We start from the raw sequence: 26,792 nt of genomic DNA on the forward strand, positions 1-26,792 counted from the left end.
TATTCTTAAAGAAATCCCAATTTAAGCCTTACTGAAACAACTGTTACCATTCAGCCATCACTCACTCCAAAGGATGGAAGGTCATAGTGTTTTGAACTGACCCCACTGCCTTCCATAGCAGGAGAAACAGAGACACAGACATACAGACACACAGACACAGACAAGCACCACACACACCACACACAAGTGTCCAAGCCCGTAACACCTCCAAGTGTGCTGATCAAAGTGACTTGAAACAGTAATCAAATTATCATTGAGGAAACAGACAAACACGATGTGCCGTCACTACAGATGAGTATGTGCTCTGACTGCCATGCCATCAACCCTGACTCTTTGGCGTTGCGGTCAGAGTGCATGCTTGGCATCCTGTAGACCCGGTTTCATCTCCGGGTGGGGTGACCACGCTCTCCCTTCGCTACACTGTCTCAATTAGGTTTTGCTAGTGGGCTTCTCCAGAATGGTGACCATACTCACAGATACAGTTATCACACTAATAAACTGTTCTACCATGCACACATTTTCAGAAGCCAGACTAAACAGCTAAGAGAAAAAAGGAACATTAAAAAAGGAAAGTGGCATTTACCCATAACCTCTAGAACCAGTAACTCACCACTGTGACATACAGGCATTAATGGCTCCTTAGCACATGTTGTAAAGTTTACTTTAACATGCAGTCATTTCACTTTTTGCATCGTTAGGTGAAAATTCACATTCAATTTTACCTTGGACTCGGGAGTTGTGTATAAGTATCTCTTTATTCAAAATGCATATCGGGCTCACTCATGTCTTGGCAGACAAGAGAGAAGCAAAGTTAAAAACATCACACAACGTTTATATAGGATGAAGTTGGCGTTACTCTGATGCTAACGCACTATATCAGCATAGATAACCACATGGTGGGTTCCCACGTCCAAGGTCATCTCACTATACATTTTGCCACGTTTGCGTGAACAATGTTCCAGATGTAGGGAAGAAGTACACGCAGTCTTTCTGTCCAGCTTTTGCTTACACACACAAGTTTAATCACACAAACAAACCAGGAAGGTCAGCACTTTAAGAAACAAAGGCATGTGATTACCACCCATACATACTTGATTATAGCCAGAGTTTTTCTATCAAACATCAACCTTACAATAAACTTAATCTTTCAGCACAAAATTCCTACTTTTCTGTTTGCTTGTTTCTGGTTAGGTCAGGTGTTTACAGGTCACGTGTTGAGCATTACCATCACAGTGCAGGCTCATATCCAGTTTACTCTAAATTAATGAGTACATTTAGTTTTTTCTCTGCTGAAGTAATGAAGTAAAGAGCACAGCGGTCGTTGTTTATCCTGTTCATGTTAATTCAGTTTTGTGGTTGAAAAACCATGTCCAGGTTTTGAAACATTAAAGCATGGGTAGCTGATGATCTTCCTGGCACAGAAATTTCCCATTTTTGTTGCGGATGATCAGGACAGTGTAATTGGCAGTTAGGCTGCAGGGTTCTGAAGCACAGAGCTGCAGCAAATTCAAAGGGTACTCAGCCAAAGAAACCCCTACCCGCCCTGGCCCAACATGGCATCAGAGTGTGACAGGTGTACTCCACCACACACTTAGTGGGAGTGGAAGCCAAAACCTCCACTTTAGTACAGGTGCTCTAACCGTGAGCACACAAGCTCTGCCATGGGGCTTACTCTGGCATCACCGCAGGCTTATTTCCACTAAGCTCACCTGCATAGCCTGGTTATCCACTCCTATCCACTGCTCTCGGCCCTAAACTTGGCTCATATTCAGAGCAGCCAGCCATGCCAACATGAAATGGCCCTGTTGTGAAACTCAAAGCACAAGTGTGCCACCTGCTGGTTAGTGTACGTAAAAGCCTGGTGGAATCAAGAAGTCAACAGATTCCTGATCAGTATGTAGAGACATCAAGTAACACAGAAATCCTTGAAGATGAATGATATATAGGTAGGTAAGAAGATAGACAAACCTCTTTTTAAAAAGTCAAATCTAGACCATACTATCCTGGGCAACTACAGGCCTTTAATCAACTAAATACCGTCCTCAATGAATACGGCATTCTAAAAGGTTTTAGATCAAATCACAGCACAGAAACAGCCCTAGTAAAAATAGTTAATGATCTCTCATCACCTTGCGAAGTGGGTACACAATGTAAACTTCCATAGCTATGTAGATGATACCCAACTATATATTTGTTGAGCCAACAAACCCAGATGGCATTTGCTCCATTAGCCTCCATTAATCAGTGGATGAGCAACACTTTTTGTAATCTAAATGATGATAGAGGTACCTTTGGTTGGACCAAAATCAAAGAGAGACCCCGTTTTTAGTACTCTTGGGAACCTGGCACACCAGGTTGAAAGTAACAAGCCTAGGTGTTATCTGAGATACAGAGTTAAACTTCAAACCCCATATTGGTTAGGTTATCCAGGTGGCTTTCTTCCACCTGCGAAACATTGCCAAGGTGCGGCCTTTTTTGACACAACAAGATGCGGAGAAACTGATCCATGCCTTGTAATGCCCATGCAATGTACTTTTTACTGGTCTCCCAAAAAAGTATAAAAAGAAACTGGAACTCGTGCAGAACTCTGCTGCCAGACTCTTAACTATTTATTCTCACAATGTCTATTTTGTCTTGGTTCTTTACTTAATGCTTTCTTTTCTTCTTTTCTGCTGCTGAATTTATTCCTTCAGTCTTTTACTACTTCTACTTTCTCAGTTTCTTCTTCTACTTTTTTGTCTTGCTTGTATTTACAGTATTTCTGCTTTTTGTTCTGTTTTCTTCTGTGTTTATTGCTGTTTTTGCACTTATTTCTGTTATCATTTTTCATCTATTCTTGTTTTTAAATGCTCCAAATGTAAAGCACTTTGAGCTGCATTCTGTGTATGAAAGGTGCTATACAAATAAAGTTTATTATTATTATTATTAGACTCAGAGATGATTCGAATCACCACAACACCTTCAGAGGCTTTCTGGTAAAGAAAAATAAAAGTTCAGCTCTGTCATATGAACACAAATCTTACAAAATAACCAACTGAGTCTTAAAAAGAGGGTGTCTACAGACTGGACCTTAGAAACCACTGCTACACTTACTACTGTGTGTGAGAGAGAATCTTATTAAATATGAGTTTTGATGTTTTGAAACCCAGAATTCCCTCTCTCCAAGCCCAACCCCACTCAATGCCGCCTAGGTTTGGATAGGCTAAGTGACTAGCAGGCAGACACACCTCCTGGTCCTCCTGGTAAAGCTAATGTTATGTAATTGTATACACTATATTCTCTTCACACAATAACACATTTTACTCTTCTGGATGTAATCCTGCAGAGGGAGAGGGCTAGAGCAAGGAAACGATAATAAATTAGTATTGATAAAAAAAATTACATTTAGTCTTATCTAAATCAATCTATCTATATTGACTAAATGTAGTCAGTTTCTCTGGACCTTTCATCATCAATATTGATATAATTCCATAAAGTCACCCAAAGATCTATTTTGTTTATTGATTTTTCCTCTTCTCCAGTTTTTGTAATTATTTGTGACTATTTGTCTTTGATAAGAACTAGATCCTCACTAGCATTTACAGAAGGAATGGATGTGATTCTTAAAGTCTAAGATGAAAGGGTGAAATAAGAACATGAAGCACTACCGGCCCTACAAGGGTGAACAGTGTCAGTGTCAGATCAGTGTTCCTGGACTCCAGTTCATTCCGCAAGTGATGAAACATCTATAAAAAATCTCTAAATAACATAAAAAGAGGGTGTTCACAGACTCATTCAGTCTCATAAAGTAAATACTACAACTGCTACTACTATTACTACTACTGAGTGTGTCAGAGAGGGAGTGGTGTTAAAGAATGTTCAAGTGTTTTGTCTGATAATGCTCTGACACATATCAATAGCACACTGTAGTCAGTGGATTTGGCTGTCGGCTTGCTGTTTTGAAGCTCAGGGTCCCTCCCCCTCTGCTGTTCCTACTAAACACATGCCTGCATGCCGTCTTAGCTAGGATACATGATTGACAGGCAGGAAGAAATGCCTCGTACTACTCACTGGTTAGATGTTGATTACATTTCCTCACTATTGTTTTTGTACACAATTGCAGATCTACCTATTTTGGTTCTAAATACAATGAACCTGCCCATGGTGGAAAAATAATTTGGAAAGAAGGATGAGGATGAAGATGTCATGTATCAACAGAATGTGAAGCCCCACCTGTCCTACATTATGGGTGACAGGTTTGTATTTTCCCACAACACTGATAACCAGATATGTACTGGAAAACCGACCATTTCTAAACCTGACCAGTGTCCCTGAACTATATTTCACCTCAAAACGTCATGAAATTTCTTACATAATGAGTAACTGAGGCATACAAAAGACGGTGTCTCTACAACCTCTTCTACTACAAAACTACTGTGTGTGTCAGAGAGGGAGTGATGTTAAAGATGAGGGCTGTAATCACACTACTGGTGCTGCTGCTCTCCATGTGTGGATCTCACACTCTGAGCACCCAAACTGAAGTTCACAAAGAGAGCCAGAGCACTGGGGCTGCTGCTGCAGTCACTACCGAGAAGGACATCTCTGCTGAGCTCAGGGAACTCAGAGACATGGTGGTGGAGGTGAAGGTGACTCTGAGCTTCACTCAGAATGAGCTCCTTGACACCAAAGATCTGCTGAACAAAGTAGAGGCTAAGAATGGTGTCCAAGACGCAGAGATGACAATTATGAAGATTAAAATGATGAAACTGATCGAGGAAAATTCAGCACAAGAGTCAGAACTGAGAGCTGTGAAGACCAGACTGACTGCAAGTGAAACTGTTGTGGTGAATCTGAGGAAGGAAGCTGCAGCACAGAGAGATGATCTGAGGTCAGTTACAGAGAGACTGGCAACCACTGAGACTGACATGGAGCACGTGAAGAATGGCACCGCAGCACAAGAGGCAGAGCTGACAGAAGTGAATAACAGACTGGCAACCACTGAGACTGACATGGAGCACGTGAAGAATGGCAACGCAGAACAAGAGGCAGAGCTGACAGTAGTGAATAACAGACTGGCAGCCACTGAGACTGATGTAGTGAATCTGGAGAAAGAGATTACAGATAGACCCAAGGTGGCATTCTCAGCAGGTCTGTCTATTGGATTCGTAGGGTCTGAGAAGCATGAGTTGGACGTGGTCTTCACCAACGTCATCACCAATGTTGGACAGGCCTATAACAGCAGTACAGGCTTCTTCACAGCTCCAGTAAGAGGAGTCTACTACTTTAGATTCACAGTCGCAGATGTACTATACTTTCAGACGATGGCTATCAGGATGTTTAAGAATGGAGAGCGGCTCATGTATTTGACTGGGTATGGTGAAGATTGGAAAAACTCCTATCTCTCCGGTGGTTTGACACTGCAGCTGGAGGTAGGAGATGTAGTTCACTTGCAACTCCCTGCAGGCCACAATCTCTATGAGGATGCTTCTAACTACAGCACCTTCAGTGGCTTCCTAGTCTTTGATTTCTGAATGGAACAAACTGCTCAACATGATGGTAATAAATGATGACCAATGTGTCTAATAATCATGAGTAAATAAACCACTTTCAGACTGAAATCTTTCTGAGTAATGATTGGATATACTGAACATGAATACATGAACTGAATCAATTCTACATTGAGGTCAAATGAGGAACTTTTCATAAGTTAAACATAGCCCAACAACATAATCTGAACTGTATAACTGCAGCATCTCTGCATGATCTGGAGACCAAGAGACATTTTCTTGAACAAACACTTACAACATGACAACACAGCCATTTCATTCATTCATTAAAGTACTTCAGAATCTCGGTAACCTATGATATATGTGTATATATATTTTTTGTTTTGTTTGTTAGTTTTGTTTTATTTTGCATTTGTATTTTAAATGCAATAGGCCAGTGACAGGTAGGATGGCCTATGTAAACTGTCTACAGGGGCAACAATCAATACTTGTGTTTGTTGTGTTGAGTCATCAGATAGCTTTTGGTCACAGTTAAAGACTTTTCTATTTCAGTTACAAAGACTTGGTATTCCAATTAATTTAAAGACGGCCAGTCCAGACATCGAAGTGGCATCAGATTGCATGGTCAAGGACTTATTTCTGTTAAAGTGGGTCTTATCAGAAACCTTACGTTGCACTGTATTGCAACAAGCTGACATTAAAAGTTTGTTCCACAGTGCAGTATCAGTGCTTGGAGTGGTGGTGGTTAGCTTAGGGGAGAAGGGGTGTGGCGGCAACACGTTTTGCTTCAGCACCCGTAACTCACTGAATTTCTGAGCTAGAGTTCTCAAGCTTTCATACAAAGTACCCACATTTGTTTACCACAAATTACATGAATCTAAACATCTGCAAGAATATCACAGACCTTGTGAGTTGATGACAAATACCTTGTTCCTGGTAGTGCGGTAGGTTGTAGCACATGCTGGGGTAAGTTGTAACAATTAGACAAAAGAAGCTAAAAAATAGGCCACATCATGCAATATGCTTAAAAAAGGTTTATTGGAATAAAATAACAATTTAGAACAATGTCTCTCCCTCTGTGTGTGACTGATCATACCTCAGATTCACTTTCTGTTTGATCTCATGCCGGCTCTCTGCATGTAACATGAATGGGAGTTCCACAATTCAGGTTGTATAAATAAAAGTATTTATTAAAGTATAGTAGAAACAGTCAGTGTAATTGTCAGAAATAAAAGTGTAGTGCAAGCGGGTGTCTAATGAATGTACATATGTCTAAACAAACAACATAACCAACGCGTCGCGGAGAGGGAGCTTCCTGCACCCTGCGCCCAGGTCCTCATATGGTGGAGCTCATTAACCCTTCATTCCTCACACCTGCGGACCTTCATTCCTCACACCTGCGCAGACTCTGCTACTCAGCTGTAAAAACAAGAGCACTGATAGCAGGAGGCGGGGCAGACCAGGCTGGGTCGTGACACTCAGGGATGCCTATGTGTGTAAATTATTACTTAAACAAGCGTCCTTAACAGTATGTATACCTAATTAGCACTCTACTACAATGTACCTGTGAGGAACATAGGGTCTAATCATTTTTTTTTTTAAAACAATGTCACTAAGCTGAACTCCCTACATTACCACAAAGACTTGATCAATGACGGAACCATACTTTGTACTTCTAAGTTTAATTGCAGAGCTCCGCCTATGGGTGTCGTGATTTGTAGAATTCTCAAACCTGAATGTGTTTGCTAGCTTCATAAAATGTTCAGCGAGAAAGCGAGTACACGAGAGGGGAGGGGAGTGAGCAGATAGAGTAAAGCCAGTTACAGTGCCAGACAGTTGGCTTCAGCTGCGACCCAATGGAGGTGATGATGGCGGCAGCTCCTTCCTGAACCCAGGCAGCAGTGGTGGTGGCGGACCAGCACCGACAGCCGTCCCGGCTGGAGTGGGAGCCGGGGCGCTCGTTCTAGGTTCGGGTGGTTCCGGCCCGATGCCTGTTTCCATGAACCTTTTTGCAACCTGGGAAATAGACCGTTCTGCTACAAGCTGTGTTCTGAGGTAGAGTGGGTTTAAGTGAGTTTGAAAGTCTGTGTTGATCTGCTGGCGTTAGATCAGTGGTGGGCAAACACAAAAACACCACATACCACTTATGTTCTAAATTGTATTGCTATCAGAGTACATTCATTTAATTCAGTTCAAATGTTATATGGTTAAGCAAATTTGACAACCCTTTTTCTTTTCAATGTGAACTGGTCTTTCATCAGAAAAATTAATTTGAGCCTCAGCATTTTGCTTTTGTGTACTTGGAGCTAAAAATGGATCAATTAAGTTGATTGAACTTCTTGATTGTTTTGATTTGTTTTTACTTAAAGTAAACACATTCATCAAAGACAATCATTACTTCAATGAAACAGCCCCCTGAGTTCATTTTGTTCAGTGAGGCTGTACCTGGCACCCAGGTTTAATTGATGTTAATGTGGGACTATGTTCAAAGGCGGATGCATCCACAAGGGTGAAAAAAGATGGAAAACAAGCAGTCAGAGCACACCGCATGGATGGAGGCTCTCAAGGTGGCTTTGACATTTCTCTTCAGATCACAAGAGAGAGAACACTTGGATGTCCAGGCCTCATGAGAGATGTTTGAGTTGAGTTTTGTTTGAGGAGGTCTGTGCCAGGGTGGGGTCAGCACTGAGGCTGAGTTACTGTCCATGCTGATGTACTGAAAGGTTGGTTTAGGACATCATCAACGCTACTCTTCTTAAAAGGCATTTGCTACACACACACACACACACACACACACACACCATTCATTCCTCTGACTCCTGGCTTGCAAAGAAGTACTAACGGCACCCGAGGCTCAGACAAGTGACAGGACTGCTGCTTGTCAGCTCTAACACCGGACTGTGTGTTTTAGCTCCTTTTTCAGAGCTGAATTATAAAAGCCTTTTTTCTTTTCACTGTAAAGAACTCATTCAGTCATTATGTCAGTTCTTGGTTCATTCATCTCTTTATTCAATATGAATATTGGGCTCACTCATGTCTTGGCAGACAGGAGAGAAGCAAACTTAAAAACATCACACAACGTTTATATAGGATGAACTTGCTGTTATTCTGATGCACTATGTCAGCAGAGATAACCACAAGGTGGGTTCCCACATCCAAGGTCATCTTCTTGTGCATTTTGCAACGTTTGCGTGTACAATGTTCCAGATGTAGGGAAGAAGTACACGCAGTCCTTCTGTCCATGCAGCTTCTGCTTACACACACTAGTGTAATCACACAAACAAGCCAGGAAGGTCAGCACTTTAAGAAACAAAGGCATGTGATTACCAAACATACATACTTGATCATAGTCAGAGTTTTACATTTTTCTATCAAACATCAACCTTACAACAAACTTCTTTCATCACTAAATTCTTTCATTTTAAACTACATTATATTTAAACTACAATTATTTTGTCCTGGTTCTTTACTTAATGCTTTCTTTTCTTCTTCTCTGCTGCTGAATTTATTCCTTCAGTCTGGTACTATCAACTTTCTCAGTTATTCTTCTACTTTTTTGTATTTATTTCTGTTTCATCTATTCTTGTTTAAATTTTTTCTGCATTTATTTCTGTTTATTGCACTTATTTTGCTATTGTTTTTAAATGCTCCAAATGTAAAGCACTTTTAGCTGCATTCTGTGTATGAAAGGTGCTATACAAATAAAGTTATTCATAAATAAATGTATTATTATTATTTTATTATTATTAAACAAGCAACTCCATGCACACAGCAGACTCAGAGGTTTTTCTGTTCTCCTCAAACACATGTTTTGCATTCATGCAGTATTATGGATACTTGATTGACAGGTGGCAGACAAGTGTTCAAGTATGACTGCTTATTAGTTACATTTAGTCATTCTGTTATTTTTGTACACAACTACACACCTCCTCCTTTTTTACTTCAAAAGCTAAGCCACCTCATTACAATGTCAATGTGTCATTTGGGGATCTAACACGTTAGGAGATGTTGTGCAAGCAACTCCGTGCACACGGCAGACTCCTTCAGTGGCTTTCTTATCTTTCCTCCCAGATGGGATACATTGACTAATGCAATGAGAAAAATAAAACTTCAAGATCCACCAAAAAAAACAGTTCTGTCATGAACACAACTCTTACAAAATAACCAACAGACTGGACCTCAGAAACCACTGCTACACTACTGTGTGCGAGAGAGAATCTTATTAAAGATGAGTTTTGATGTTTTGAAACCCAGCATCCCCTCACTCCAAGGCCCACCCCACTCAATGCTGCCTAGGTTTGGATAGGCTAAGTGACTGGCAGGCAGATACACCTCTTGGTACTGGTAAACCTAATTGTATTTAAATGTTTACACTCTATTCTCTTCACACAATAACAAATGTAACTCTTCTGGATGTAACATTAATTCAACTGTGGATAATGGCAGAAACAGCAGAGGGAGAGGGCTGGAGCAAGGAAATGATAATAAATTGGTATTGATAAAAAAAAACCACATTTAGTCTAATCTAAATCAAACTATCTATATTGACTAAAGTGCGTTGACTAAAGTGTAGTGCGTTTCTCTGGACCTTCCATCATCAATATTGATATAATTCCATAAAGTCACCCAAAGATCTATTTTGTTTATTGATTTTTCCTCTTCTCCAGTTTTTGTAATCATTTGTGACTATTTGTCTTTGATAAGAATTAGACTCTCACTAGCATTTACAGAAGGAATGGATGTAATTCTTAAAGTCTAAGATGAAAGGGTGAAATAAGAACATAAAGCACTTCCGGCCCTAGAAGGGTGAACAGTGTCAGTGTCAGATCAGTGTTCCTGGACTCCAGTTCACTTCGCAAGTGATGAAACCTCTATAAATAATCACTAAATAACATATAAAAAGAGGGTGTTCACAGACTGAGTCTCATAAAGTAAATACTGCAACTGCTACTACTAATACTGCTACTGAGTGTGTCAGAGAGGCTGTCGGCTTGCTGTTTTGAAGCTCAGCGTCCCTCCCTCTCTGCTGTTCCTACTAAAAACGCATGATGTCTTAGCTAGGATACATGATTGACAGGCAGGAGATACGCCTCGTACTACTCACTGGTTAGATGTTGATTACATTTCCTCACTATTGTTTTTGAACACAACCTATTTTGGTTCTAAAAACAATGAACCTGCCCATGGTGGTAAAAAAATTTGGAAAGAAGGAAAAGGGCGTTATGGACATACCTGCCAACTTTTCCCGGGTTTCTCCCGTATTCCGACCCATCTCCCGCCCCTCTCCCGTTTCATCATTTCTCCCGGTAATCTCCCGTATTTTACGAGGTCCAAAGGTATTTTATTAATAATCAAATCAAAATGTTCTAAATGTTCCAATGTTCTAAATTTGCCAGATCATGTATGATACGCAATCATGTCTTACACAATACATACACTATTCCATTTTCAACTGTGTAGTGTACCACCGAAGAAGCCACCCTAAAATGCACGTGTGTGTTGCTGTCTTGCTAAATAAACTATACTAAGCCTCCTTCAAAGTACACCCCATCTAAAAAAGCACTTAGGGCAGCCAAGTCAGCCACCTACATATACAATACTACAAAACAGCAGTTTTGAATAATAATGCATATCCTGAGACCTGTGCAAGGCTTACGTCAACTATTTCTGTGATGTTCATTTGAATGATTATGTTGTAATAAAAAATGTCATGAATAAATAATAATTTATTGCAATAGTTGGTTGTTATAATAATGAATACGTGATTGTGAATAAATTCATTGTGAATACATACATAATAACAAATAAATACATTTGTTTGGTTAATAAATACAGTTATTATATGGCAACGACAGTACGAGCGTTCTGATTGGCTAATGGGTAGTCATGCCAGCCACGTATTGCCCACCTCGCTGGTCTGGTACGGATCCGTATTGCCCTCTGACGTCATCTTCAAAATGAGCGATATTGATAGACATCAACAGCCATGAGGAAATTCATAAGCAGCGAAAACATTTTATTGAAAGTGATGATGAAGACTAGAAACTATAGTTTGAATCACTTGTGTTGTTACTTTACTGTAAATTAAAGCCATTTTAGCTGAGCCGTGTTGTCCGTTTTCTATTGATCATTGTAACTTGAAGTTAGCAAGTAATTGGTTGCTACGCAACACCTGAAACGCATTAGCCATGTCTACTACCGCGCACTTGTGCACTTCAAACACTGACTTTCAGTGCTTAGGGCAGTGTTTCTCAAAGTGTGGGGCGCGCCCAACTGGTGGGGTGCAGAGACGTGACAGGTGGGGCGCGAATGGACACGATGAACGGGAGAAAACAATGACTACGTTTTTCGCTGTCTCACACTGTGATAAATATGTGAAATGACCTACGTTTAATTTATATGAACTGTGTTAGTTCGTTGAAAGGTAAAATGTAATTATTAGTAATTTACGTTACGTTCTAATATTTCCTAGTTAAACAGTCAGCCAAACTCGATTTCATGAGCCAGGTAGCGAGCGCCTTGCTCCTTTACTGATGTCAGGTGAAAACTTATGAGTTAAACTGTAATACACAAGAAACGGAAAATACTTAGAAGTAGGGCTGGGCGGTATGACGGTATATACCGTGCAACGGTAGAAATGTGTCTACCGGGAGAGATTTGGCCATACCGTTTCAACCGCGGTATACTCTTATTTTGAAATCCAATCGATTTATTTTTAGATAATGACCTCCGAACTATACTTCATCCCTCTTATTATACAGTAACTTGCCAAAACAATAGACATTCCTCCAAAAATACCTCTTTAACGATTTTGTAGCCGTTTTGTGATTTCTGCTGAGAAATAAAATAGAACTCTAAAGTTTCAGGTGTTGCGTAGCAACCCATTACTTCCCGTTACGTTAAATGACCGGGCTACTTGCGGAATGATATGAAAGATGGTCAGCGGTCATTACATTTTCGCAGCAGTGAAAATAAAGAAATTACAGACCTGCGAACGTTGGGGTGGCCCATTCAAATAAACGGAACTTTTTTGAACATTCTGAAGAGCCGTATAATACGATACCCAGTACAATTTTAAAGCACATAACCTGCAAGGACTGCCATGCCTACTTGTTGAGTAATCCTCGACTGTTGGGCAAGATTCAATATACTGAAAAATATGGACTGAAAAGTGTCTAGTGTAGGCATTTATTTTTCAGTATTTCAAAGTGAATGAGCTGTGAGAGCACAAGAACAGTGAGCGTCTAGCAGCGATTATCATATACATGTATGTATGTCAACTAAACGGCGATTACGGCCAAACCAACGAGATTCTAAGTAATATGGAGACAAAACTTTTTTTGGTACTCCACGTAGATCATAAACCCTTGAATATAAAAACGACTCAGTGAAATCGGTTGAGAAATATAAACGCTATCTATAGTGCTTTTTATCCAGAAAAACTGCAGCTCCATCATTTACTTGCGTCTGTTTACAGACCAGTCATCACCTCGTCATCACGTTAGCACGTCGCAGCAACGGGATGAGGTCCTCAATGGAGCGTCTATGTATAAGTCTATGTGTAATGGCAAACTTCTTAATTTTTTTATTTTAATATGTGGCCATATAAAGAAAATATCTCATCATTATTGCGTTAACATATGGACACACATTGAAAAGAAAGTTTTAACACTTGAGTTATCTTCTGAAAGTAAATTAAAGAACCACTGAAACATAAGCACTGGACTAATTGCCACAGAAAGATTTTTCCTTTTTCTTTTTTTTTTACATACACTTTGCTTTTATTTTAATATTTAAAGATTCAATGGATACTGGCCACTATTGCTTAGGCCAATAGCCTATTGAGGCAGTATTGTTTCTGCACCTTAGTGTTCTTAAGGGTCAATAAATAAATGTCTGTGGACACATTTCGCCACCGCTGAAGTGTCCTCTTTTTCAAAAACCTAAATCTGGTCACCCTACGTATAATAAACCGTGATATATACCGTAACCGTGATATAAAATTACAAATACCGTGATAGAAGATTTTGGTCATATCGCCCACCCCTACTTAGAAGGTATCTTAACTAAACACAGCAAGTTACTATTAGATTCGTTACACCAATAATCAGAGCAACAACATATTACAGCACAGCTGGCTAATAAGTGCTAAGCCACCAACAGAGTTATGAATAAATGGTGTGCTAACGGTCACATAATCGAACGTAACGTAAATGACTAATAATTGCATTTTACCTTTCAACGAACTAACACTGTTCATAGAAATTAAACGTAGGTCATTAAACATATTTATCAGACAGCGAAAAAACTCTCAGTGGAAAAGCGTATAGAGGCGTACTAGATATGTGCGTAACTATATTACTAACTGTCTGTCACAGTTGTTCCCTATCCCACGACACGAGCATTTGTATGATGTCAAAGTAAAAGTCCGTCAACAGAAACCAATACAATACTGTTTGCGTCCAGGGATGGATTACCGAACGGGCCTACCGGCCCAGGCTAAGGGGCCCATGTGTAAGACTTTGTTTTAGTTAATATTAGAGGTGGCTCAAATATATCTCTTATTTGTGGTTGGAAGCGGTGTATTTTGTTACACGTCCAGGCCCAGGGGCCCATTGTTTCATAATCCGTCCATGTGTGCGTGTCCATAACAACAATACACTACAACATGAAACATGAAATCACTCCAAGCAATATACATTTGCTGACCTAAATAAGATGCTATTTTATATTTCTTGAGGTTATTTCAATAATTTTGACAATTTTAAGCTGGGGCCCCACAACACTGATAACCAGATATGTACTGGAAAATCTACAATTTCTAAATCTGACCAGTGTCCCTGAACTTTATTTAATCTCAAAACGTCATTACATTTCTTACATAATGAGTAACTGAGGCATATAAAAGAGGGTGTCTACAACTACTACTATTGTCAGAGAAGGAGTGACGTTAAAGATGAGGGCTGTAATCAAACTACTGGTGCTGCTACTATCCATGTGTGGATCTCACACTCTGAGCACCCAGACTGAAGTTCACACAGAGAGCCAGAGCACTGGGGCTGCTGCTGCAGTCACTACCGAGAAGGACGTCTCTGCTGAGCTCAGGGAACTCAGAGACATGGTAGTGGAGATGAAAGTGACTCTGAGCCCCAATCAGAATGAGCTCCTTGACACCAAAGATATGCTGAAGAAAATAGACGCAGAGATGACAATTATGAAAATTAAAATGATGCAACTGATCGAGGAAAATTCAGCACAAGAGTCAGAACTGAGAGCTGTGAAGACCAGACTGGCTACAAGTGAAACTGAAGTGGTGAATCTGGAGAAAAAGATTACAGAAAGACCCAAGGTGGCATTCTCAGCAGGTCTGACTAATTCAGGATTCGTATCGTCTGGGAGTTATCATTTAAACTTGGTCTTCTCTAAAATCTTCACCAATGTTGGACAGGCCTACAGTACCATTAGCGGCGGCTTCACAGCTCCAGTAAGAGGAGTCTACTACTTTAGATTCACAGTCTCAGATGTACTATACTCACGCTCGATGGTTATCACGATGTATAAGAATGGAGGGCGGCTCATGCATTTGACTGAGTATGATACAGATGGGAAAAACTCCTATCTCTCCAGTGGTTTGACATTGCAGCTGGAGGTAGGAGATTGGGTTAACTTGGGACTACCTGCAGGCCGCTATCTCTATGATGATACTTTTAACTACAGAACCTTCAGTGGCTTCCTACTCTTTGATTTCTGAATGGAACAAACTGCTCAACATGATTGTAATAAATGATGACCAATGTGTCTAATAATCATGAGTAAATAAACCACTTTCAGACTGAAATCTTTCTGAGTAATGATTGGATATACTGAACATGAATACATGAACTGAATCAATTCTACATTGAGGTCAAATGAGGAACTTTTCATAAGTTAAACATAGCCAAACAACATAATCTGAACTGTATAACTGCAGCATCTCTGCATGATCTGGAGACCAAGAGACATTTTCCTGAACAAACACTTACAACATGACAACACAGCCATTTAAATTTGATAATGCATTAAAGCACTTCAGAATCTTGGTAACCTATGATATATGTGTATATATATATTTTTGTTTTGTTTGTTAGTTTTGTTTTATTTTGCATTTGTATTTTAAATGCAATTGGCCAGTGACAGGTAGGATGTTAATGTAAAATGAAAGTCCATCTTTATCCCCAGCACTTTTCAAACTAAAAGGACGCCCATGGGTTTGAGACCCAGAAGTGTTACCCAGAACTGTAATCAACTGCATCCTTAACTTCAGTGTTTGTACTTGCCACTAGATGGTACTAAAGGCCAAGTAGAGGCATGCACTTCTATCTATCTGGGTCTATTATTGACAAGAGCTTGGCCTAAGTTTATTTCTTTATGCTTATGTGTCCCATGAGACTTAAATATTACTTACCCACTGCAACGCACCCTGACACATGAGGTAAGGTGTGCATTGGGCAGATGTTGACCAGTGCTTGGGCTACACTGTTGGCCTACGCAACAAAACCTTTTAATACCAAGAAAGGTAAAAAATGGTTTATAAACTCAAGTGGTCTTTGTCAAATGGAGAAGTAGGTTGTTTGTAGGTTCTTCTAAACATCAATATGAATCTGGTGCCTTTACTGAACCCTTTCTGTTAGTGTGCTCACAATGCTCCAACTAATAGAGGGTACATTGGTACATTTTGGCCAGAAGAATTTCAGGCTTTGCATCTTAGCTAGGTCTTGTGCTTGAAAACACAGGCCAAAGACAGACTCTTAAACTGGCTACAGGGGTAAACAATCAATAGTTGTGTTTGTTGTGAGTCATTATAAAGCTTTTGGTCACAGTTAAAGACTTTTGTAATGTAGTAACAAAGACTTGGTATTCTAATTTATTTAAAGATGGCCAGTCCTGACATATCGAAGTGGCATGTGACTGGTCAAGGTCTTATTTCTGTTAGGGCAAAAGTGGGTCTTATCATAAACCTTACGTTGCACTGTATTGCAACAAGCTGACATTAAAAGTTTGTTCCACAGTGCAGTATCTGTGGTTGGGGCGATGGTGGTAGTTAGCTTAGGGGAGACTGGGTGAGGTTGTAACACTTCTTTGCTTCAGCACCTGTAACTCACTTGAGTTTGGAAAATGTGGAAATTTTTTAGCTAGAGTTCTCAAACTTTCATGCAAAGTACCCACATTTGTTCACCACAGAATACATCAATTCAAATCTCTGCGAGAATATCACAGACCTTGTGAGTTGATGTCAAATACATGGAGTTCCTTGTTGCTGGTATTGGGGTAGGTTGTAACAAATGCTGGGGTAAGTTGTGACAATTACACAAAAGAAGCTTTAAAAAAGAGGCCACATCATGCAGTATGCTTCAAAAAGTGGTTTATTGAAATTAAAGATTAATTTAGAACTCTCTCTCTCTCTCTCTCTCTCTCTGTGACTGATCATACCAGATTCACTTTCTGTCTGTGCCAAACTGCAAAGTTGGCTAAGCCTTGTTGCTTCTCTGCATTATTTATGATAGATGGTTTACACTCGTTTTCATACTTATTAAGCAAGTTCGAAATCACAGAGAGAGAGTGAGTGAGAGAGAGAGAGGCTTTATAACGTATTTTTTTTAACGTAAATACTTAGACAAAATGTGCTCGAGCTCCCCCTATTGATCAATGACGGAACCCTACTAAGTTTAATTGCAGAGCTCCGCCTATGAGTGTCGCGATTGTAGAATTCTGTAACCTGAATGTGTTTGCTGGCTTCATAAAATGTTCAGCGAGAAAGCGAGTACAAGAGAGGGGAGGGGAGTGAGCAGATAGAGTAAAGCCAGTTACAGTGCCAGACAGTCGGCTTGAGCTGCGACCCAGTGGAGGTGATGATGGCGGCAGCTCTCGAGAGAGGAGGGCTTCGGGCCGCCTTCCTGAACCCAGGCAGCGGTGGTGTTGGCGGACCAGCACCGACAGCCGTCCCGGCTGGAGCGGGAGCCGGGGCGCTTGTCCTAGGTTCGGCTGGTTCCGGCCCGATGCCTGTTCCCATGAACCTTTTTGCAACCTGGGAAATAGACCGTTCTTCTCCAAGCTGTGTTCCGAGGTAGAGTGCACTGGACAATAATATTTTGGTGAAGTGAACTTGGTTCTCCTTTTGTCTCTGGTGAATTTTGATAGGGAAATTTGGCATGAAGCTGACTGACTTCTCCTGCATGCATGTGTGGGTATGTAACGTTAACTAAGGGATGGGCGAGTTTCTGTCACATCAATAATCACTCGCTTGACATTCATTTTGTTGGTTTGAGGATATTAGATCGTGGTAAGATTAATTAAGTTGAAATCAATAAAATACTCTTTAGAGCCGCAAGTTCGGTCTTCTGTGTTGTGATTGAGGGAAGTCCTTTTAACAATGTAGGAATGGCTTTTCCCGTCAATGTGGTAGGCTACAAGATGAAGTCAATGCTTTGAAGTGAGAAGTTTGGAACAGCCTGGCAGAGGAGGTGTGACCACAGTGGCTTCTGTTGATAGTTTTGTTAATAAAATGGTTCTGTGGCCTATTTAGAACGAGATAGGGTCTGTCGCTTTTTAGAATGTAATGTAACTAAATGACAACTTAGCAGCAACTAGAACCCTGCATTGCTATTGAAGACATGATAAACTGTAGTTGTTTTTCATAGGCTACTACAAACTGGTGAATCAATTGTATCAATAGAGCCAGCATAGCAATGGCATTATTGCTTTGAGGTCATGTCGTCATAAACCGATATTCTGTTATCAATTTGATTTTTGATACGGAGGTAGGCTACTGCAATTCCTTGTAAGATTTACCTTTCAAAGCCAGGCTCTTGCATATTTTAATAACACTGTCATTTCTAAATGATGAATAGCATGTTATAGGAGCTGGTTGTTCATATTCATGATATCAGAGCATTTAAGCCTTAATCTAAGATGTCAATTTGATACATGAGCCAGATATCTTTTAAAATTTGCCCAGACTGATGCTAGGGAAACATATGAATACTTTATGTATGATTTAATATTAGACATTACCATATCAAACAGATATGTTTGGCAGGCATAAGGCTAGTGCAAACAACATTACTGTGAAGCTCTGTTTAGGATAGTGTACATTCTTCAGATGATGTTTTGTGCTGAAGAGAGGCATTCAATGTATTTTCAGCTTCAGGCCTGTACACATATGGTTCATATGGTTCTCATCTACACTACAGAGAATAGATTTGCCACATTCCTCTTTCATGCTGTTTGCCAACAGCATTGTTACGTTTCTCAATTTTGGGACTTGTGTTTGGATGTTTTGGCGTGGTCGTGTCAAAAGGAATAGAATGTTTTCCCACTGACGTTGCTGCTCTGGCTGTGTGGGTCAGGAGCACTTTCTTGACATGGCTTGGCTGGAGGTAGTAAAACTTTGATTGGTGTCCGGTGTCATGCAACTGCATTGACGATGCAGAAATCCTCCTGCCAGTGGTGTGTGTGTGCGGGGAGTGTGTGTGTTTGTGTGAGTGAGCGTGTGTGTGTATGCAAGCGTGCATTTGTGTGTGTGTGTGTTTGTGGGAGTGAGTGTTTGTGTGAATATACGAGTGCATGCGAGCATGTGTGTGTGTTTGTGTGAGTGAGTGGTTGTGTGAATGAGCATGTGTGTGTGTGTGTGTGTGTGTGTGTGTGTGTGTGTGTGTGTGTGTGTGTGTGTGTGTGTGTGTGTGCAAGCGTACATCTATGTGTGTGTGTGTGTGTGTGTGTGTGTGTGTGTGTGTATGTGTGTGTGTGTGTGATTGTGTGTGAGTGTGTCTGTGTGTGTGTTTGTGTGTCTGTGTGTGTGTGTGTGTGTGTGTGTGTGTGTGTGTGTCTCCAGAGGTGCCTGTGGCCCTGCTGGGATTGGCTAACTCCCTGCCTGGGTAATCACATTCAGAGTTCCAGCGTTGCAGGCACCTGACCGGGATCCTCACCGGAGCGGCAGGCACGTTAATCAGCTTTGACCTAGATGTGTCCCACTGCCAGTGGTGGAGGAGGTGGGTGGGGAATGTGTGTGAGTGTGAGTGTGTGTGTGTGTGTGGGTGTGTGTGTGCGTGTTTGTGGCATGAATCTGGATCAAATACACCAAAATCCAACGTGAGCAATATGAGAGCGAAAGAGTGAAGTCCTTCCTCACCCATGATTCAGAGTTTGGCTCTGATTACCACACCTCTGGAAGGTGGGCACCCACAGTTCTGCTGCTCCTTGGTGACCCCTCTGTGGCAAGGTTACTCGTGCGTCGTGTGCTGTTGTTGTTTTCACTCGCCCTCGGCTACACCTCAAGTCGCTGCACTTAGAAAGAAATCACCAAAAAATGCTCCGTTACACTCTCTCTAACCCATGGCAGGTCAGGGGGAATCACCTAAGCCAAGGATAAATTATTCATGCAGCATGTTTTTATGAGATTTTAATTGCTGTGTTTACAGAACACGGCCCATTATTCCTCTCGCCTAGAGAGAGTTCGCGTGTTGCTTTATCTGCACTAACAGGGAGGGGGCGGATCAGGGGATGGGGTGCTCTTTATTATGATCTGCTTAAGGAGCTTCCCACTCTGTGGTTGGTGGCCTGTGGTGCGGAGGGGGGACCCCCTGCTGATAACTGCATCCATTAAGCCAGAGGACCCTGTACGTACGCTTGGAGGAAGGGACATGTCACTTCATTTAGTGCTTGCCCCCTAATGGCCCCCTCCCCAGCTTTTATGTGCTTCTGCACTGTTCAGCTTTCAAGTGCTTTTAAGGTGAGGAGACGCGCCATATTATAAAGTGAATCTGAATTAGCATGTTGACAGAATGAGGACAGTAAGCCCACATCTGGAGCTGCATAAATAACCGTTTGAGTGTGAGGGCTGGCAACGCAGTGGGTGCATTTTTTGTTGAAATCTTAACCATTTGGGGAGCTTCGATTGCGCTGCTCATAGAATTGCGGTTGTCGTGTCGCTTGTGCGCTCTTTTGAATGATTTTTTTATCCTACTATTATGTGTATTTTTTTTTAACTCATCTTGTTCCGTTGATGGTTGCTTGCGTTAGTACCCTGTGCAGCACTAATCCTGCTCAAAAGCCAGTACCGTACAGTTGACATGAATTCTGTTTCATTGTGTCTTATTTCATGTCATTGTATTTTATCTATTTATTTCACCCTTATAATGGTGTCCAACCCCCAAAGAGTTTCATTGGGACCATAAGTAATGTATGGTTAATAAAGATACCTACGTAGACTGCCTTTATACAGTAGCTGCTTATTAGGAAGAAGTCTTCAGGGCTCTGGATCATGTTGAAATAGCATTTCCAATGTCACCTTCCAGTGAGGATATTTTATGTCTTTCTTGAGGGATGAATTCCCTTTTGACTTACAGCGCAACTAACCCCCTTTCCATCCTCTCGATACCCACGTCCCTCCCAGTAACCTTGAGCAGAAGGAGAAGAGCACAACGCTGTAAAACACCCCTTTTACAGCCGCAGAGACATTTTACAGCAGTCTTGCCAGTGTTTGTCTCTGTGATTTCACTTATGTGCTTCCTCTGAGCAAAGAAGGAGGAGAAAGGGGGGATGAAGCTGTGTTGAGGTTGTAGAGGGGTCTGAGAGAATATCATCACACAATCCTGTTTGACTCTTCCTGACTGGGATAGTTAGGTTGGGGCATCTCGTATTTGCTTGCAGGACTGGCTGAGTGGCCATTAATGTAAAATTGCTTGTGGCCATACTCTTGTGGATCGTTTTGAAATGTGAAATTGCATCCCTAGTTACTGTACCTTGATTGTGTTTGGTTGTATATTATATCATTTGAACAGGGGTAATGGGTCAAGTTGAGTCACTGTTGTAATTATCATATCATAATGTGTTTTGTAATGGTTTATAACTTACCTTAGCGAGTGGTATTTTGAGTCCAATGCTGTTTTATTCTGAAGTGGATATTACAAATCAATAAACTACTCACAAGTTGAACATAACTTGCACCATATTCTTTCGTGATTGGCTATTTGTGTCTGCTGTGTAATTTTCAGAAATTGATGGTTGTCTCTGACTACCATCTGATGCTACAGTTTCCAAGCAAAGTAACGTGTGTGTGTGTGTGTGTGTGTGTGTGTGTGTGTGTGTGTGTGTGTGTGTGTGTGTGTGTGTGTGTGTGTGTGTGTGCAAGCGTCTCTAACAGTGCTACAAGTAACATGCAAGCTGTCTTAGCCATCCTCAGCCCTGAGACCCGAATCCCTAAATTTGGTGTTCTGCTGTGTTGATGTACTGCTTTTCCCTGAAGGTTGAGTGGAGGGGTGTTTCCCAAAATCAGAACCACATTTTCTCCCCCAATGGTTTAAAGGGTGCTGCAAATCAGGGGGATTTTTTTTGCAGGACCGGGCCTAAAGTCATACAAGCTAAATGTTCACGAAAATGCGCAGAGGAAGAGTCATCATCCTGGCCTGGCTCCAGTGGAAGAAACTGAGCCCAGCCCAGCCCAGCCCAGCCCAGCCCAGGCGTCCACAACAAGGATTAGCTTGGTCTGCAGCCCTGGAATATTTTCAGAGGCTGGGCCTCCTAATGCAGCTGTTTCTGGAGCACATATAGACAGATGTTTCCAGCCATGGGATTTGTAAATGATATCTCCTCTCTTGAGTTTCAGTAAAGGACCACACCTCAAAAACAATGCTTTGATACCCTATCGAGATGTCCAATCGCGCTGTGAGGAGGTGTCCGCCTGGCACGCAGCACATGAGTTTTTTCGTTACACAACAGTAAGCTCAGGCAAAGGCATGTTCTACTGTTTATCTGGCACGGTCATGTTCAGCATCCTCAGAGGGAGGCTCACACCTCGTTGTGCTCATTACCTTATAAGAGAAGAATGAAGCGTGATGAGAGCGAGCCGTTCCCAGCACGAAGAACAGACGGTGGGACTGACAGCCGTTGTTTACAGATCAGATACACACATCATGGTTTCTCACTTTTCGAAACACTGCCTCAGAACAATGACCACACGACGTGATTCGCAGTGGTGTTTGGCACTCTTGTGACTCTACTAGACTCTTTTAATTACTAGACTCTTTCTACTAGAGAACCACCCCATTCACTATTTCTTTCCATACTCTGCAAACTTCAAAGGCTCAGTTGGTCGAAATTTACAGGGGGATGATGTTACTGTTGACAGCCTTGTGCTAGGCCCACGATGGAGCATTTGAAATGGGAGGCTGAATAGGTACTGTCTGTTTTTGACAGTAAGTTCATGGCCGGGTCACGTTCATGTCTGGGATAGTTAGCATGCTTATTGTTCCAGTTTCAGGGCCTTGGTGCGCTTCACTGGTGCATTCAGGCACAAGCAGTGGAGCGCCAAGCCTAAGATGGGCTGGATTTACACTTGGCTGAATCCTTATTCAAAACTAAGTCACTGCGGAGGCACCGTTTCAACATCTCTCTCAGGACCCCTCCTCCATCCCTCCCTCTGTTTCTCCTTCATTCACCATCTTCTACTTTTTTTGTCAGACCTTTTCTTTGGCCAACTGGCATTTTATAGTCATTTAAACAGGATCCCCCCAGTCCTCTCTATTACCAAGAGCAGAAGAGTCTGTGTGTAAATATAGAGACAGTTGTACATCCTGGGCCCAAATTTCATGGGCAACTGGCAACGGGCAAAGTGCGCTGTACATGAACCAAAACTAATTTAATAACTTAAACTTAAAATGTACTACCTTGAGCAAAATGATAAACACAAACAATGGTTTGTTCGTTGCTTTGTTCGTTGCCCGTCAATGAAATTAGGGCCCCCTGAATGACTTCTGGCCTGACATAGTCTATTTGTTTAAGAGTTATTAAGGCTGTGATTCTCTGATGAGGAATCCTTTAGCGTAGTCAAACTGAGTTATTTGCACCGTTGGTCGTCCTCGGTACTCCTCCTGTCTCAGCAATTCGACACACATAATTGAAAAAGTACCCTGTCAATTTACCAATTAGATGTTAAGCACATGGTGAGGTCTTGCAGTTACGAAAGGCCTCTTGATCACAGAGGATGAAATATTACGAATTATTCATAGGGCAAGCTTTTCATTTGCTTTTCATTGTCCTTCTTTTGGACCTTGAGTTTGGATAGGGCCTAACCAGACATGCCTGTGCTTATTAATACTGTACAGATGTGAGGTACATCATGACAGCTTGCTTACTTACAATTCGGTTGAGCAATTTTGGTCTTCCTTTTATCAATTGTCAGGACATGGGTCCCCCGATGGCCAGTGTCAGTGTGCTGTTTCTTTATGCCACGGGTGGGATTCTTTCACTGCAGACTGGCCTGATTTAGTTGTTCCCCTTGTTTATGGATACTGTAATCTCTTCTCTTAACGTCGGCAGATTCTCTTGTTGTCCTCCCGTTGCCCTGTGTAGTAGATAGATGAGGTCAGGAAGGGGGAGTTCTAGGCCTGACACAGTATATTTCTCTCAGTGTGTGATCTTCCTTCTCTTCACTTCTGGGTCCTGGCTTGAACAGCTGACCAGTACTCTGAAAAAGTTGCTGATTATCTTCTGGAAGACAAGGGAGACACAGAGTGCCAGCTTTGTTTTTCCTGTTGTTGTTTCTCTGAAAAAAGCCTCGTCATTTTAAGATCCAGCAAAGCCTAGAAAAAGCCTCTAGCAGTCATACTTTCACATTGTCTTGCTTTCTTTGCTCTTCTCTTCACATTCTGAGATTGTTTAATGTCTTTTGCTCAACAGAGAAGATAGTTATCTTTCGCTAGATTAAGTGAATGGCAAGGTATTATGGAGATGAAGGTCAGCCTGTAACGGTGGTCTTCACTAAACCTTGGCACCCTGAAGTCAGGGGTGAGCACCTTTTGGCCCACAAGCTAAGTAAACTGAGGAGGGCCAGAGAGACGGTCTGCCGCGATGTTTTGCATCAGCTTAGCTAGGATCAAAAGGTAAGGGAATGCAGTCCTCTGTGGGAGACAATTAACTGAGTGTGTTTGAATACCCTCCTGAAGCAATATTAGCCTATATAATTCATTACTTATGTTCAATATTGTGCATTGTTTGATTTAATCCCTGATTCATTTAATATTCACATCCAAATGGATGGATATTTATACTTCCCCTGTTTGGGGAAATATAGGTTAGGCTGTGCATGCTCATAGCTTCAGAGTGCTCCGTGTTTATGAATATTGTCCATATGTGTGTTAATAGGCCATGCGTATTCCCTGAGGATGCGAAAATATGTATTTGTCTATTCAGACCTTAAATTAGATAGCTTGGGTCAACAGTGGTATGGCTGAGTGTCCTGCATACCGATTTTCAGATCCAAAGCAATCAGGGAGCCATGTCACGGTTTGCTTTCTTTCTGCAAGCGTCCGTTTATTCTCCGAATGATTTCAGTTGACCTGGCTAACAAATGCCATCTGGTGTTACCTTGGTAACAACCTATAAATAAGAATCTAGCTGAATTCCTCTCACCTCTTTCCAGCCCCCCAAGTGAGCGAGTGTGCAGATACTTCATCAAGTCTTTGAAGTGTTATAGACACCATCTGGGACTGATTCCTGAACAGTTTAATCCACTCAGAAGAACTTTCTAGGGCATATGACTGCCCGTCAGTGTACTGGTTGTATTGTGTCATTCATTTCTTTAAAGCTGTCACGACATGTTCGGAGCTTATGAAGATTATAAGACTGTTGTCTCTTTGGAAGGTCTGGAAGATATCTAGTTGTTTTACTTGCCGTGTTAAAGAAACATTACAGGGGTTGTGTTGCGTTGTGTCAGTCTCTGCAGTACCGACTGACATTGTGACATGGGTGGCAGAGAGCATGGGACGAGCATGGCAGACCAAACGACCAGAGTACCCACAGAGAGCAGAGAGAGGCTATTTGTGGAGTCCGACAACGTGAGTCATATTCAGTGACATGTTACACATTTGTGTCCAAGTCTTCCCCTGTGTGGCACATACTCCAATTTCCCAGTCGAGCTCATGCAAACGAATTACACAGAGGGCTGACATGGTTTTTTGCCAGAGTTTGAAGATGAAACGAAAGGTAGCACACTCTTCTGGTTAGTTGCTCGGAAGATGGCGCAAGTCAAATGGTGTTTGTAGCTTGCCCACTTGAAACAAATGAGGAAGCATGCTTTCATATTAATTCATATAATCAAAGAGAAAACAGCGATAGCAGTTTCATTCAGTGCTATTTTAAATGTAAATTAGCTAATTGAATGTGCTGTGTATATACTGTACATATGTGTGTGTGTGTGTGTGTGTGTGTGTGTGTGTGTGTGTGTGTGTGTATAAATATACTGGATATCTTGTGCTGTTTGAAGAGTGCAGTGTGGGTGCCATAGAACAAAAGCTGATCCAAGCCTTTATTACCAAGGAGATCAACCATATGTGTTCTAGACATAAGAAGACAAACAAGAAAACAGAAGCAGGAACAACAGCAACAGGACAGTGAATGTCTGAGAGGGAATGATTTGTTATGAAACAGTAACCAAATACTCCATACTCTCCTTGTTAAACTTTAACAAGTAGAATTGTAGGAGTACTTAGACCAAATGTAAATGTATGTCTTTGAGTATAGCTTGCTGTACTTGTGAAAAATGACTCAATTAAAGACTTATATTATGCACTGGTAACATCTATACAAATGTTAAGGGTTGGTGAGAATGAATGAAGAAGTATAAATTAATAGAGAAAAAAACGTTTTTTAAAGCGAGTGGCAAAACGGTGTGCCGTTTGTCTGTACACAAATCGTGGGATTGTGCATGTGAGGTTTTTTGTCAGTTAGGGGCAGATCTGGTGCTCCACAGGCCTGTTGCTCATTGGTTTTCGGGTTAGGGTTAGGGGTAGGGTTAGTTTCAGACAAACTGCTCACCGTTTTGCCACTTGCTTTAAAACATTTTTTTTTCTTTATTCATTCACCAACCCTTAATATTTAAATCGATGTTGCCAGTGCGTGACATAAGACATGTTTCACCTTGAGAGCCTTCTAGTGCCATGAACTGTTTAGCAGCTTTTAAATAAACTACGTCAAGAACATGATTCAGAAATTCCAGGAATTTCTAACAACTTAATATCCACGGCCAGTTAAACTAAAGATGATGGTGGTCTGAGAGTGGCACTGTACCATGCTTGCTGGTACATCTGGGTGTATGTGGAAAAATACTGTAGAATATGCTTCTGCTATTCAGTAGAGCCACATCAGTGAGCTCAATTGTGTGGTTTGTTGACAACCCAAACAGGGTAGCGAGTTGTTGTGAGCCTGTAGGGCTTAAACACATGCCTCAGCAGTGTTGACTCACCTTGCCTGCTGTCTCTATGAACGAATGAG

At 41.4% G+C, this 26,792-nt stretch overlaps 1 protein-coding gene across 2 annotated transcripts in view; it reads left to right on the forward strand.

The window, feature by feature from the left end:
- The first annotated feature begins 17,179 nt into the window (after positions 1-17,179).
- zmp:0000000755 (phosphofurin acidic cluster sorting protein 2) overlaps positions 17,180-26,792 on the forward strand; it is a 62,802-nt gene continuing 53,189 nt past the window's right edge. The window contains exon 1 of one of the 2 annotated variants that reach the window (XM_031579611.2): positions 17,180-17,589. In XM_031579611.2, coding sequence (XP_031435471.1) covers positions 17,375-17,589 — 215 coding nt within the window. In that variant the 5' untranslated portion in view covers positions 17,180-17,374. The remainder of the gene's footprint in view (positions 17,590-26,792) is intronic. The other variant, XM_012817083.3, reaches the window with a different exon arrangement.

The sequence above is a fragment of the Clupea harengus genome, chromosome 13, assembly GCF_900700415.2.
Source record: "Clupea harengus chromosome 13, Ch_v2.0.2, whole genome shotgun sequence".
NCBI classification, from domain to species: domain Eukaryota; kingdom Metazoa; phylum Chordata; class Actinopteri; order Clupeiformes; family Clupeidae; genus Clupea; species Clupea harengus.